The 13,667-nt window shown below is 42.7% G+C and overlaps 1 protein-coding gene across 6 annotated transcripts in view; it reads left to right on the top strand.

Annotated features, from left to right (window-relative positions):
• Positions 1 to 13,667, top strand: part of LOC124033944 (kinesin-like protein KIFC3) — a 67,166-nt gene that overhangs the window by 36,539 nt on the left and 16,960 nt on the right. For 5 of the 6 annotated variants that reach the window (XM_046346468.1, XM_046346463.1, XM_046346466.1 and 2 more), the window contains exons 2-4: positions 8,343 to 8,463; positions 10,141 to 10,290; positions 11,400 to 11,435. In XM_046346468.1, the coding sequence (XP_046202424.1) occupies positions 8,461 to 8,463; positions 10,141 to 10,290; positions 11,400 to 11,435 (189 nt within the window). In that variant the 5' untranslated portion in view covers positions 8,343 to 8,460. The remainder of the gene's footprint in view (positions 1 to 8,342; positions 8,464 to 10,140; positions 10,291 to 11,399; positions 11,436 to 13,667) is intronic. The other variant, XM_046346465.1, reaches the window with a different exon arrangement.

Raw genomic sequence — 13,667 nt, 5'->3', positions numbered from 1 at the left:
GATTGAGGGTGAAGTCTGATATATGCACTCTATGGGAGGGTAGATGGAGGCCCAGAGTATGGTCCAGTTAATTTGGTGCATCGCCATAGTCTGACCTGAAGACAGGTGACAACTCAATGACCGGTGACAGCAACTCCATACATTAGGCATTTGCTTTTAGCTGTCCAGTTTCATCACATCAGTGTACATGAAGGAAATAAGATGAGGAGAGGAAAGGAAAGGAAGACCCATTTTACTTGAGATCCATCCATGGGCTCTGGATCCAGGATAGACCCTGTATGGACCGAACTTAGTATAGTATTGTCGCACTTTGTTGAAGAGCTCTGAGGACCTTTTTACAGTAAACCACTGTTCTGGATATTCTGCTGTAGGAAACAGTACAACATACAGAACATTGATGAACACACACACTTGCTGAATACAGTTCCTTGTGTTCTATGTGGCCAGTACTTTGGGGAACTTCCCGCTGTGAGAGATTAGCCTAGCTAATACAGCAGCACTGGACTGGACCTGCTGACCCACCATATCTCCGACAGAACGGTCAACTCTGGGTCACGGTCAGTACAACCACATACATACAAGGGTTGAACCAGACTGACCACACGATCAGTGGTCACATTCACACATTCACTCACACAATCATGGGACTCGCTAAACACACAGGTGTGAGTTTTGACGTTTCTGCAGGCATTGCTATATTTGCTCACTGGGTGCATTCACATGTTTTGTATCCCACTCTGTAATGTGTAGCTATTGAATAGAGTTGAGTAATGAATTGATGTGGCGTGTGTGTGGTGCAGAGTTTTATGTATACCGTAGTTGAATAGTATTGTATTGCTGTGTGTGTTGTGTGGTGATGTAGTACAACATGGAAGTGTGTGTGTGTGTCTGTCTTGACCCTTACTCTTCCACTGACTCGGTTAATATCAGGGCAGTCTGTGTGGGGCTGTGAACTGTAAACTGCTCATCACTGTCGGTATAATCTGATTTGGTCAGTATTGACCAGTTTGAGGTCAGTCCTGTGTAGTCTGATTGGCTTGACCCTCGTGCCTCGGCTCAGACCAAATCAAATCAAATCAAATCAAATTTATTTATATAGCCCTTCGTACATCAGCTGATATCTCAAAGTGCTGTACAGAAACCCAGCCTAAAACCCCAAACAGCAAACAATGCAGGTGTAAAAGCACGGTGGCTAGGAAAAACTCCCTAGAAAGGCCAAAACCTAGGAAGAAACCTAGAGAGGAACCGGGCTATGTGGGGTGGCCAGTCCTCTTCTGGCTGTGCCGGGTAGAGATTATAACAGAACATGACCAAGATGTTCAAATGTTCATAAATGACCAGCATGGTCAAATAATAATAAGGCAGAACAGTTGAAACTGGAGCAGCAGCACAGTCAGATGGACTGGGGACAGCAAGGAGCCATCATGTCAGGTAGTCCTGGGGCACGGTCCTAGGGCTCAGGTCCTCCGAGAGAGAGAAAGAAAGAGAGAATTAGAGAGAGCATATGTGGGGTGGCCAGTCCTCTTCTGGCTGTGCCAGGTGGAGATTATAACAGAACGTGGCCAAGATGTTCAAATGTTCATAAATGACCAGCATGGTTGAATAATAGTAAGGCAGAACAGTTGAAACTGGAGCAGGAGCATGGCCAGGTGGACTGGGGACAGCAAGGAGTCCTCATGTCAGGTAGTCCTGGGACATGGTCCTAGGGCCCAGGCCAGTTGAAACTGGAGCAGCAGCATGGCCAGGTGGACTGGGGACAGCAAGGAGTCATCATGTCAGGTAGTCCTGGGGCATGGTTCTAGGGCTCAGGTCCTCCGAGAGAGAGAAAGAAAGAGAGAAGGAGAGAATTAGAGAACGCACACTTAGATTTACACAGGACACCGAATAGGACAGGAGAAGTACTCCAGATAAACAAACTGACCCTAGCCCCCGACACATAAACTACTGCAGCATAAATACTGGAGGCTGAGACAGGAGGGGTCAGGAGACACTGTGGCCCCATCCGAGGACACCCCGGACAGGGCCAAACAGGAAGGATATAACCCCACCCACTTTGCCAAAGCACAGCCCCCACACCACTAGAGGGAAATCTTCAACCACCAACTTACCATCCTGAGACAAGGCCGAGTATAGCCCACAAAGATCTCCGACACGGTACAACCCAAGGGGTGGGGGGAACCCAGACAGGCCGACCACAACAGTGAATCAACCCACCCAGGTGACGCATCCCCCCAGGGACGGCACGAGAGAGCCCCAGCAAGCCAGTGACTCAGCCCCGTAACAGGGTTAGAGGCAGAGAATCCCAGTGGAAAACGGGGAACCGGCCAGGCAGAGACAGCAAGGGCGGTTCGTTGCTCCAGAGCCTTTCCGTTCACCTTCCCACTCCTGGGCCAGACTACACTCAATCATATGACCCACTGAAGAGATGAGTCTTCAGTAAAGACTTAAAGGTTGAGACCGAGTTTGCGTCTCTGACATGGGTAGGCAGACCGTTCCATAAAAATGGAGCTCTATAGGAGAAAGCCCTGCCTCCAGCTGTTTGCTTAGAAATTCTAGGGACAATTAGGAGGCCTGCGTCTTGTGACCGTAGCGTACGTATAGGTATGTACGGCAGGACCAAATCAGAGAGGTAGGTAGGAGCAAGCCCATGTAATGCTTTGTAGGTTAGCAGTAAAACCTTGAAATCAGCCCTTGCTTTGACAGGAAGCCAGTGTAGAGAGGCTAGCACTGGAGTAATATGATCAAATTTTTTGGTTCTAGTCAGGATTCTAGCAGCCGTATTTAGCACTAACTGAAGTTTATTTAGTGCTTTATCCGGGTAGCCGGAAAATAGAGCATTGCAGTAGTCTAACCTAGAAGTGACAAAAGCATGGATTAATTTTTCTGCATCATTTTTGGACAGAAAGTTTCTGATTTTTGCAATGTTACGTAGATGGAAAAAAGCTGTCCTCGAAATGGTCTTGATATGTTCTTCAAAAGAGAGATCAGGGTCCAGAGTAACGCCGAGGTCCTTCACAGTTTTATTTGAGACGACTGTACAACCATTAAGATTAATTGTCAGATTCAACAGAATCTGAGGGAGAGTCTGGAAAGCAGTGGGATGACTGAATAGGATGAAGTTCTGGCCCATTTGGGACGGGGGGTGATGGAGCCACCAGAATGGCCTGACAAAGGTTAAATAAAAAATATACAGGCATTTCATTGACTAATGTCCCGATGTCATTACCACATACAGTACAGTACATACCTGAATGTGCTACTTAACCTCCAACTGTCCAGGGCCTGGTTTCCCGGAGTGTTTTTTAATTATTTTTTATTAATGATTCATCTTTCCTACAACATCTGAAGATGTAACATGAGTTTCCCAAAACATCACGCAGAGAGAATGGTCTCTAAGTGCGTTGTTGGAGCATGTGTCGGTACTGATAGGATCAGTGGCGGATTTAGGTATAGGCGACATGGGCGGCATCTTGCCGGGGGCAGCACGGGGCGCCAGCACAAACCCCCCCCCACAAAAATCGGAATGGTGACATTTGCATGATCGGTTTTCTATCGGTCATTTGCACGTCACGTCAATGATATTTCACTGTGGGTCAATTAACCTTGTCGGAGTGGGCGTCCTGATTCTAGTTTGTTAGCTGGAAAGGTCCCCCAACTCAGAAGTACGAGATGGGGAGAGGGGCAGGGGTAGGTTGACCTCAGGTCTCTCCACTGGAAGCCCGAGGTAAGGGGAGCGGGTGAATCTATCAAATAGCGCACCTCTAACTTTGTACAGTTCTAATGCAATTAACTGTGCAATTTAGTTTGTTTCTTGTTTGAAGTGCAAAAGTGTAATAATCAGGTTCTCTTGTTTATAAGTTATTCTATTTGTGTATTTGTGCGATTTACTGTTTTTTGTTAGCAATAGGGTAATAGTGGAATAATTGTATTCTCTTTATTTGTATTTATATACTACAATTTGTTTCTATTTGTCTTTTGTTACTTATTTTTGTATATATTTTTATATTTATATATTTTTGAATGTTATGATTATTTATTTGTGTTTCGAATGTCTGAATAAAAATTACAGTTAGTGCAGAATGGTGCTTTTTTTTGGTGGGGGGTTCGCCCAGGGAGCCATACAAGCTAGAACCGCCACTGGATAGGATCGAAATGAAGGGAGCGCTGCTCTCGGATCAGCTTTCTCCATTCAAATCTGACCTTCAACATTATAAATATTTCACAATACTGACAACGGATCAGCTACTAGAGAGATATCACCACCTACGACTGTAAATATTGGTGCGGATTATTCTAATGCTAAGCCTATAAAAATGCACAATCACAGATTTGGCACATCATTGAGCGCACATGTTAGACTACTAGTGATGAAATGGATCGAGACGCATTACAGACAGTAGCCTACAAGTAGCAAAATAGAATTAAATCAATTGAACATTAAATGTATTTCAATATGACAAATAAGCCTATAGCCTGCCGATTTTATTTTTTTAATGCGGTAATTTCGATTTTCATTTAAAGCATATTTTTACGCATCACTTGTTTTGTATCAATTGCAACAACATTGGAAACTGTATTTGTAGTCATCTTTTGTCTCACGTTATCGGTCGTCACAAAGATGGATAAACCACGTGATTCTATGGTTAGCGGAGATCATCCGTGTATAAAGTAAAGCGAGAGGGCAAAACGCATCTTAATGACACTCTTAGCTTTTCTACGAGTGGTCTGCCTGAGGCAGGCGTTTTAGATTACGATTATTTTCAAGTGCCACATTAATAACGATGGTTTTGGGGAAACAGCTCAGAGATTTAACGATGAATTTAGCCAACCAGGACCAAGTTTTCCAATCATCATAAGGCTAAATTCATCGTTGCAGCCTTCATAGGAGCATCGTTAAATCTGTGCTATTTCTCAAAACAATTGTTTCTAAAGTTTATTTACCGACTGCCTCAGCCCACTCGTAGAACAGATAAAACGTTGTTGGATGCTTTTCATTTGCCCTTCGGTGTCACGTTGGGATGCTGGCCCATGTGACGCCGATGCTTCCCACTTCCAAGTTTGCTGGATGACCTTTGGGTGGTGAATCGTTCTTGATAAACATGGGAAACTGTTGCGTGTGGAAAAACCTAGCCGCGTTTGCAGTTCTTGACACACTCAAACTGGTGCCCCTGGCTAGTTAAATAAAGGTTACATTTATATAATTAAATGTAAAGAGCTTTCCACACCTGGATTGTACAACATTTTCCCATTTTTTTTCTTTCAATTATTTAAACTGTCAAATTGGTTGTTGATAATTGCTATACAACTACTTTAAGGTCTTGCCATAGATTTTCAGCTAGATTTAAGTCAGAACTGCAACTCGGCCACTTGGGAACATTCACTGCCATCTTGGTAAGCAACTCCAGTGTAGATTTGGCCTTCTGTTATAGGTTATTGTCCTGCTGAAAGGGGAATTCATCTCGTTGTCTGGTAGAAAGCTGACTGAACCAGGTTTTCCTCTAGGATTTTGCCTTTCCTCAGCTCCATTCCATTTATTTTTTATCCTGAAAAACTCCATAGTCCTTAACGGTTACAGGCATACCATAACATGATGCAGCCACCACTATGCTTCTAAATATGGAGAGTAATACTATGTAATGTGTTATATGCTTGGTGCAAATTTCAATAACACTTTGTATTCAGGACAAAAATTGAATTGCTTTGCCACATTTTTTGCAGTTTTACTTTAGTGCCTTGTTGTAAACTTGATGCATGTTCTGTACTTTACTATTTATATTTTTGACAACGTTTAATTCACTACATTCCTAAAGAAAATAATGTACCTTTTACTCCATTTTCCCTGACATCCAAAATAACTTGTTACATTTTGAATGCTTAGCAGAACAGGAAAGGGTCCAATTCATCCACCAAATGGTCCAATTCCCTGGTCATCCCTTCTGATCTGGCAGACTCACTGAACACACATGCTTCATTTGTAAATTATGTCTGAGTGTTAGTGTGTTCATGGCTTTCCTTAAAAAAAAATACAAGTGTGCCGTCTAGTTTGCTTAATGTAAGGAAATTGAATACTTAAGTATAGTTTAGCAATTATGTTTACTTTTGATACTTAAGCATATTTAAAACCAAATACTACTTCAGTAAAAGTATTTTACTGGGTGACTTTCACTTTTACTTGCCATTTTCTATTAAGGTATCTTTACTTTTAGTCAAGTATGACAATTGGGTACTTTTTCCACCACTGAATGTTGTTGATCCGTCCTCAGTTTTCGATCACAGCCATTAAACGCTCATTTTTAAAGTCACCATTGGCCTCATGGTGAAATCCCTGAGTGGTTTCCTTCCTCTCCGGCAACAGATTTGGGAAGGACGCCTGTTTTTGTAGTGACTGGGTGAATTGATACACCATAGAAAGTGTAATAGCTTCACCATGCTCAGAGATATTCAATGAGTGTGGTTATATGCACACAATAATTAGATTGTCAGATAATATAATAGTATAAATAAAACGTGTACATGATTTCCCAGAAAGATTTCCCTAATAATCCTGTTTACATTGACACATCAGAAATCAGGCTACCTAATGGCAGAAAATCGGCAATCAAAATGAAATTTCTATCACATCGAACATGTTCATTTTGGGAAGCATATTTGATTCGGAGTTCGGACCTACAAATTTTATATGTGAAACCTACTTTTAAAACGCATACATTCAGTTGTTCTGAAGACACTTCGGTCACACTGAAGAGGGAGGCTCACTTGGCAGATCAAATACACTGCTGGAAAGCCAATTAAGGTGTTTACATGTCCTAATAATTTGAAAGATTGGTCGGGTATTTTAATCGCCGTATGCTTACTCCGATTTTGACCTCACGTCAATTTTAAGATCAGCAGAGTAAGTTGTTTATATGAATATTGCATAATCTGCCTACTGCCATGCAGTTAATATCGAATTATTAGTGTGTATGTAAACTTACTCAATGTCTGCTTATAAGATTTTTACTCCTCTACCAATCGATTCCCTTCTTTGCAAGGCATTGGAAAGCCTCCCTGGTCTTCGTGGTTGAATCTTTTTGAAATTCACTTCTCAACTGAGGGACTTTGCATGTGTGGGGTACAGAGATCAGGTAGTCATTCAAAAGTATTGCACACAGTGAGTTTGACTTGTTAAGAAAATCTTTACTAATTTGTAAAAAATATCTGAAAACATAATTCCACTTTGACTTTATGAAGGTGTGTGTGTGTGTGTGTGTGTGTGTGTGTGTGTGTAGGCTAGTGACAAAACAGTACATTTTAAATTCAGGCTGTAACACAACAAAATGTTGAGGGGTCAAGGGGTGTGAATAATTTCTGAAGGCACTTTAGGTGATCTCTCTAGGAGCTGTTCCATTGTCAGTATTGTGGAATAATTCCCAATGTTAAGGTAAGATTTGAATGGAGAAAGCTGATCTGAGAGCAGTGCTGCATTTTTTTCCCCTTCTCAATCCTATCAGTATCGACACACTGAAAGTTTTCCCTACGTGGTGTTTTGGGAAACGTATGTGAGCTGTTTGGCCATTTTCTAGGAACGATACATCGTTAAGACTACACACGATGAAAAAAAAAGCTTAAGTTCCATTGCTATCAGGGAACCGGTCCCTGGTCAGTATTCATGTGGCTGTAGTAAACCGGTAACTGGTTACCAGGGATGTATTCACTAGGAACCAAGCTGAAGCAAACAAAATGACATGGGGAGGGACCTACCTGAAATTGGCTAATAGTTGCAGAATGTTTTTTCTGTTTGGAGTAAATGGTGTCTGACTAATGAATACAAGCCAGTATTGGCTGTGAATGTGGTTATCACTCATGCAGGAATGTTGTCCATCTCTTTCTCATTTCTCCTGTTTCACCATGAACTCTGAAGGCTGTTCCCACCGCCCGCTGTGTAAACAGATGCACACACACATGCTCTCCTATCTCCAATCACTCTCAAATACTGTACTGTCTGTCTTTTTTTCCTCTTTCAAACACTACTGCTGAACTTTCAATGAGCTTTACTGGCATGACAAGTTCTTATATTGCCAAAGAAGAACCTATTAACTCAATAATGGCAATGAAATTATAACAAAGGGAATATTGACCACAAGCCATCACCCTTGTCTCTCTCTCACGCTGTGTATGTAATCCCATGTATGACGCTTGCAACACCGGGGTTGTGGGTTCGATTCCCACCGGGGATCAGTATGAAAAATGTATGCACTCACTAGTGTAAGTCGCTTTGGATAAGTGCGTCTGCTAAGTGACAAAAATAGAAAGATATATTTACGTCTCAAGCTGTCTTTCTCTCTATCTCATTCTGTCTCTAGCCGGTCCAGAGACCCAGTGCTCTGCTCAGCCCTGCGGTCATGTTCGGAACAAGAAAGACCTGGGACCTTGGCCACACCCCCTGTCTGCAGGAGCTCTGGAAGAAAGACGTCTCATTGGATGGTAAGTGGATTCTGTAGGCCCACCCCATTGGGCATCAAGGAAGTCCCTCTGACACAGGGGTGGGACTAAACCAGTGTGGCTGCATTTTTGGGATGACAAAGAGAGGGAGGGAGGGAGGGAATGGGAGAGGTGTGTGCTGCCTGTCTGACAGGACTCTTACTAAGAGGAGAGGAGCGTGTGACAGATTCCCATGAGCTGTGCCTCTCAGTGAAACTGGGAGGAACAGGAAATACTGGAGAAGAGAAGGAATTCTTGTATCTGACTGAAGAGGAGAAAGGAGGAATATGCCAGCTATCTGAGAAAGCGGTGAGGAGTGAGTGTGTGCCAGGCTTCTTTCTCTACCTCTCTCAGCTGGAGTGCGTCTAGCAGGTATAGATCTTAAAGCTGATCCCCTTACAGCCACAGTTCAGGGACCAGGAGTGCAAACACTGGACCTATTGTATGTGTCCTTGTGTGTGTCCAGCGGTCTGTGGGTGTGCGTTTCTCTGCGTTAATGCTCTTGCAGGACTGCTCAAGGTGACGATGGAGCCGCAGAACTGTGACTGTGCTAGTGCAGAAAAGCAAGCAAGAGAGTGACTGAGAAAGAAAGAGGCAGAGAGAAAGGGACAATGTTGCTAGCGGAGGGCAGAAGGTAGAGAATGAGAGGATCGTAGCGTTAACGTGTCCTGTTGTATAATACTTAACAATGTGTGTCCTAATGGTGTGTGTGAGGTTATGTGTATGTATCGTACGTTTGTCTGTACGTGTGTGACTCTGATGTTGGGACGTAATCTGCTGTGTCATCAGTTACTGAATGCATGCTGTTTTTTTTCCCAGCCTTACAGAGGAACGAGTAAACCTGTGTGTTAAACTGATTTGCGCAGCGTGTACACACAATGTATTTGTGGACTGTGTGGGGGATACTTTAAGCAGTACTTCGCTGAATAAGTGTATTTTTCTTGGTGTGTGTTTGCCTTAGTCTGTGATCCATCGTATGTATGAGGCGCTTTGTTCAGTTAAATTGCCCTTACGTGTGTATTAGGAAATAAACGTGTGTGTGTGTGTGTGTGTGTGTGTGTGTGTCAATACAGGTTCATACTGTAGGGTTGATTGTGTGTAGAATAGACCCAGTGCGGTAGTACAGTGATTGTCCTCAGGTTGATAAGACTGGGCCCCCATACGCACACACACACACACAGGTGAACAGGCCTGTATGGAGTTAATGTATCACCTGCTGGGGCCTGTGTTATCACACTGCTTATCTAGCTGTGCTTGTTTCCATGGTACTGTCTGTGCGAACCTTGGAAGGTCGTGGAGGGAAAATGGGGGAGAGAGGCCTAGAATCGCTCTTGGCTGAGGGGAGGGGAGGGGAGAGGAGATGATAATGGTTAGTGGAAGGAGAGGGGGGAGAAAGGTAAGTGGGGTGAAAAGCAGGCCATAGAAAATGACCTCTCACATGTATAAATGGAGGTAGAGGGAGGGAATGAGAGATTGGGATAAGATGGAAAAGGGTAGAGGAACAAAGATGTATAGAGACTGTTTTCTGACTCAAGTGAATACAGGATCAGCTCTGCCACAGTGGATAAGAACATAATCAACCCATTAGGCTCAGGCTTGTTTGTGTACTGTGTTTAACTGTGAGTCTACAGTGTATGTTTGTGTTTCCAAACTTTGTTTGTCCCTCCCGTGTGTCCGTAGCGAGCTCTGTGGACTTTTTTGAGTGATGGTGAGGAGGACTGCTCCTTCCTGTCTCTACCCGCAGCCGCTTTCCCACAACACACCGCTCTGACCACTACTGACCAATTAGAAACCAGCCAGCACAACCACGACCAACAGCTACTCATACAGGTGAGATGGCGCGCACACACACACTAACTAGGTCAATGTGGCTAGCATATCGTCCATTTTAGTGGGTCTTTTTCCAACATGGCACTTGTTTGTCCTGGTTTCACTGGCTAAACTGGTGGGGGGGGGGGGTTCAGGTCAGTAAGAGCCCTGGGGAGTGAGACTCAGTCGATATCGATCAGGTTTTAATGGGCTTCTAACACACACCAGCCTAATACACACACAGCCTAGCTGTCGTTATCCTGTTATCCTGTTACTCTGTATGTACTCTGCAGAACAAAGAATCCTGTGTCTGCATAGTATCCCTCTTGTAGTTTCATTTCATGTGTGTTTGGGATTGTGTTACTTTGTCTGCCTTTGGAAAAACACAGGGTAGAGCACACACTGTTACAACAACACACCTGTTGTCTGTTCTACAAAGTATATTTCCATCAGAACGTTCCACAATGTTGTGCCCCACTGAACACAGCACAGAGGGGTCTACTACAAAGCAGGATCAATGAGTTAGCCAGCTAACTTGGATAAACAAACATAAATAAGTACTGATTTTCTGGTTCATTAGGAAAGATAAACTAATATGTTTTTGGCTGTTGGGTCAATCAGACATGCCTACTTCAAGCTTATTTTTCTGTACGATAAAAAGTTAACTCAGAATATTTAGCCAAGTTAGCTGGCTAAGTCATTGATCTTGCTTTGTAGTAGATCCCTCAGGTGTGGGTATTCTGCACTGTTCTACCCAACGCCTCATGACAAGCATCCTAATCTGCCCCTATGACAGTTGACAGCCCCAGTGCTGAGTCATAAAGCTCACATCAGCACCTCATAAATTTACATTGGCGCCTCATAGCGACAGGTCTTGCAGATTAAAGATGACTGTGCTGTCCGTTGCCTTTTGACGCGTGGCTTTTGACTGGACACGCGCGAAACTTATGCAAAAAGCAGTCTGTCTCTTCAACAAATCATTGCATTTCTTCCATATTCCATTCATTGTGCTGTTTCTCCTTCACCTCATCGGCCATTCCGCTTTTGTCTTCCTCCACTCCTCTACACCTTTCATTGTTGTACATCTTCCCATCCCTCTCTCCTCTCCCACATTCCGCTTTCATCCACAGAAGGTCACCTGGTCCTGTTCCTGGACATCTGCCTATGTAATGTCCTCATTCGCTCTCTCTACAGTCTAGTTAGATCTGTCTCGCTCTCTGTCGCTCTTTCTGTCTCTGCGTGTCTCTGTTAGAGGTCGACCGAATATGATTTTTCAACGCCGATACCGATTATTGGAGGACAAAAAAAATCAGAGACCGATTAATTGGCCGATTTTAAAATAAAATGTAAAAAAATATATATATTAAAACAAAGTTTATATATATATAGATGTATATAGATATTTAGTCTCAAATAACATGAATGGTGAGTGTTGAAAACAAAAACTGTAATTTCTATATGCAGGAAATCCTATTTTAATAATGGGCATGGTAAGAATTGACAACCAAAGTGCGAGTCATAATTGCTATGACACCTTCTAGCAAAATAATTTATTCCATAGGATATTTTTAGATTCACTTAACTTAAAATAAGGTCTGTGTTTCGTGTAGGCTTACACCACCTTGCCAATTTTATAACTGTGTAGATATCCATAGGACAAAGTAACTCGGATCAATATTGGCTAAATATAAGCGAAGATCATATTTAGAGTGGATTTATGAAAATATTACCTTATCCTAGTGAGATTTACACGGGTATCAAAACGCAGAGGCGGTTTAAGCACGAAACATAGACCTTATTTAAAGTAGATCAAGACATTCTCTATGGAAGACATGAACAGTAAAATAATGAAGGAACCCCTTTCAAGTTCAGCCACAAGTTATTACAGGAAGTTTAACGTGTTGACTATTTCTCTCTAAACCATATACCTTTGACTATTACGAGCCTGCTGCTGCCTACCACCCCTCAGTCAGACTGCTCTATCAAATATCAAATCATAGACTTAACTATAATAAACACACAGAAATACGAGCCTTAGGTCAAATCCCGGAAACGATCACCTCGAAAACAAAACGTTTATTCCGTTCTGTGTTTTATCTAAAGGGTGGCATCCATGAGTCTAAATATTCCTGTTATATTGCACAACCTTCAATGTTATGTCATAATTACGTAACATTCTGGCAAATTAGTTTGCAAAGAGCCAGGTGGCCCGAACTGTCACCCTGACTCTGCGTGCAATGAACGCAAGAGGTGACACAATTTCACCTGGTTAATATTGCCTGCTAACATGGATTTCTTTTAGCTAAATATGCAGGTTTAAAAATATATACTTGTTTTGATTTTAAGAAAGGCATTGATGTTTATGGTTAAGTACACATTGGTGCAACAATGTTTTTTTATAAAATAGGTTTAATGCTAGCTAGCAATTTACCTTGGCTTACTGCATTCTTACCGCGTAACAGGCAGGCTCCTCGTGGAGTGCAATGTAATCAGGTGGTTAGAGCTTTGGACTAGTTAACTGAAAGGTTGTAAGATTGGACCCCCGAGCTGACAAGGTAAAAATCTGTCTTTCTGTCCCTGAACGAGGCAGAACGTTCCTAGGCTGTCATTGAAAATGGTTCCCCAATGGTGGAACAAACTCCCTCACGACGCCAGGACAGCGGAGTCAATCACCACCTTCCGGAGACACCTGAAACCCCACCTCTTTAAGGAATACCTAGGATAGGATAAAGTAATCCTTCTCACCCCCCCCCCTCCTTTAAGATTTAGATGCACTATTGTAAAGTGACTGTTCCACTGGATGTCATAAGATGAATGCACCAATTTGTAAGTCGCTCTGGATAAGAGCGTCTGCTAAATGACTTAAATGTAAATGTAAATGAAAATAAGAATGTGTTAACTGACTTGCCTAGTTAAATAAAATCGGTGCCCAAAAATACCGATTTCCAATTGTTATGAAAACTTTAAATCGGCCCTAATTAATTGGCCATTCCGATTAATCGGTCGACCTCTAGTCTCTGTATGTAGTAGTTTCTTAAGTCTGATTTGAATGACTGTAGGTGGTAGAATAGCAGTTTAATATCTGCATCCGAGTCTAGTTGTATAGACCAGTGGTTTTCAAACCTCTTCTCTGGGACCCCATGCAGTTCCATGTATTTGAACTAGTACACCTGATTGTAATCTTCAATTAATCATCAAACCCTTGATTAGGTGAATTACACCGGTCATTTTATTAGGTACACCCATCTAGTACCGTGTCAGACCAACCTTTGCCTCCAGAACAGCCTGAATTCTTCAGGGCATGGATTCTACAAGGTGTCAAATGTTCTACAGGGATGGCATCACACAGCTGCTGCAGATTGGACAGAGGTACAGTCATGCTGTGAACGTCCCATGCC

Source organism: Oncorhynchus gorbuscha, linkage group LG04 (assembly GCF_021184085.1).
Source record: "Oncorhynchus gorbuscha isolate QuinsamMale2020 ecotype Even-year linkage group LG04, OgorEven_v1.0, whole genome shotgun sequence".
Classification (NCBI taxonomy): domain Eukaryota; kingdom Metazoa; phylum Chordata; class Actinopteri; order Salmoniformes; family Salmonidae; genus Oncorhynchus; species Oncorhynchus gorbuscha.
This window is presented reverse-complemented; position numbering and strand designations above follow the sequence as displayed.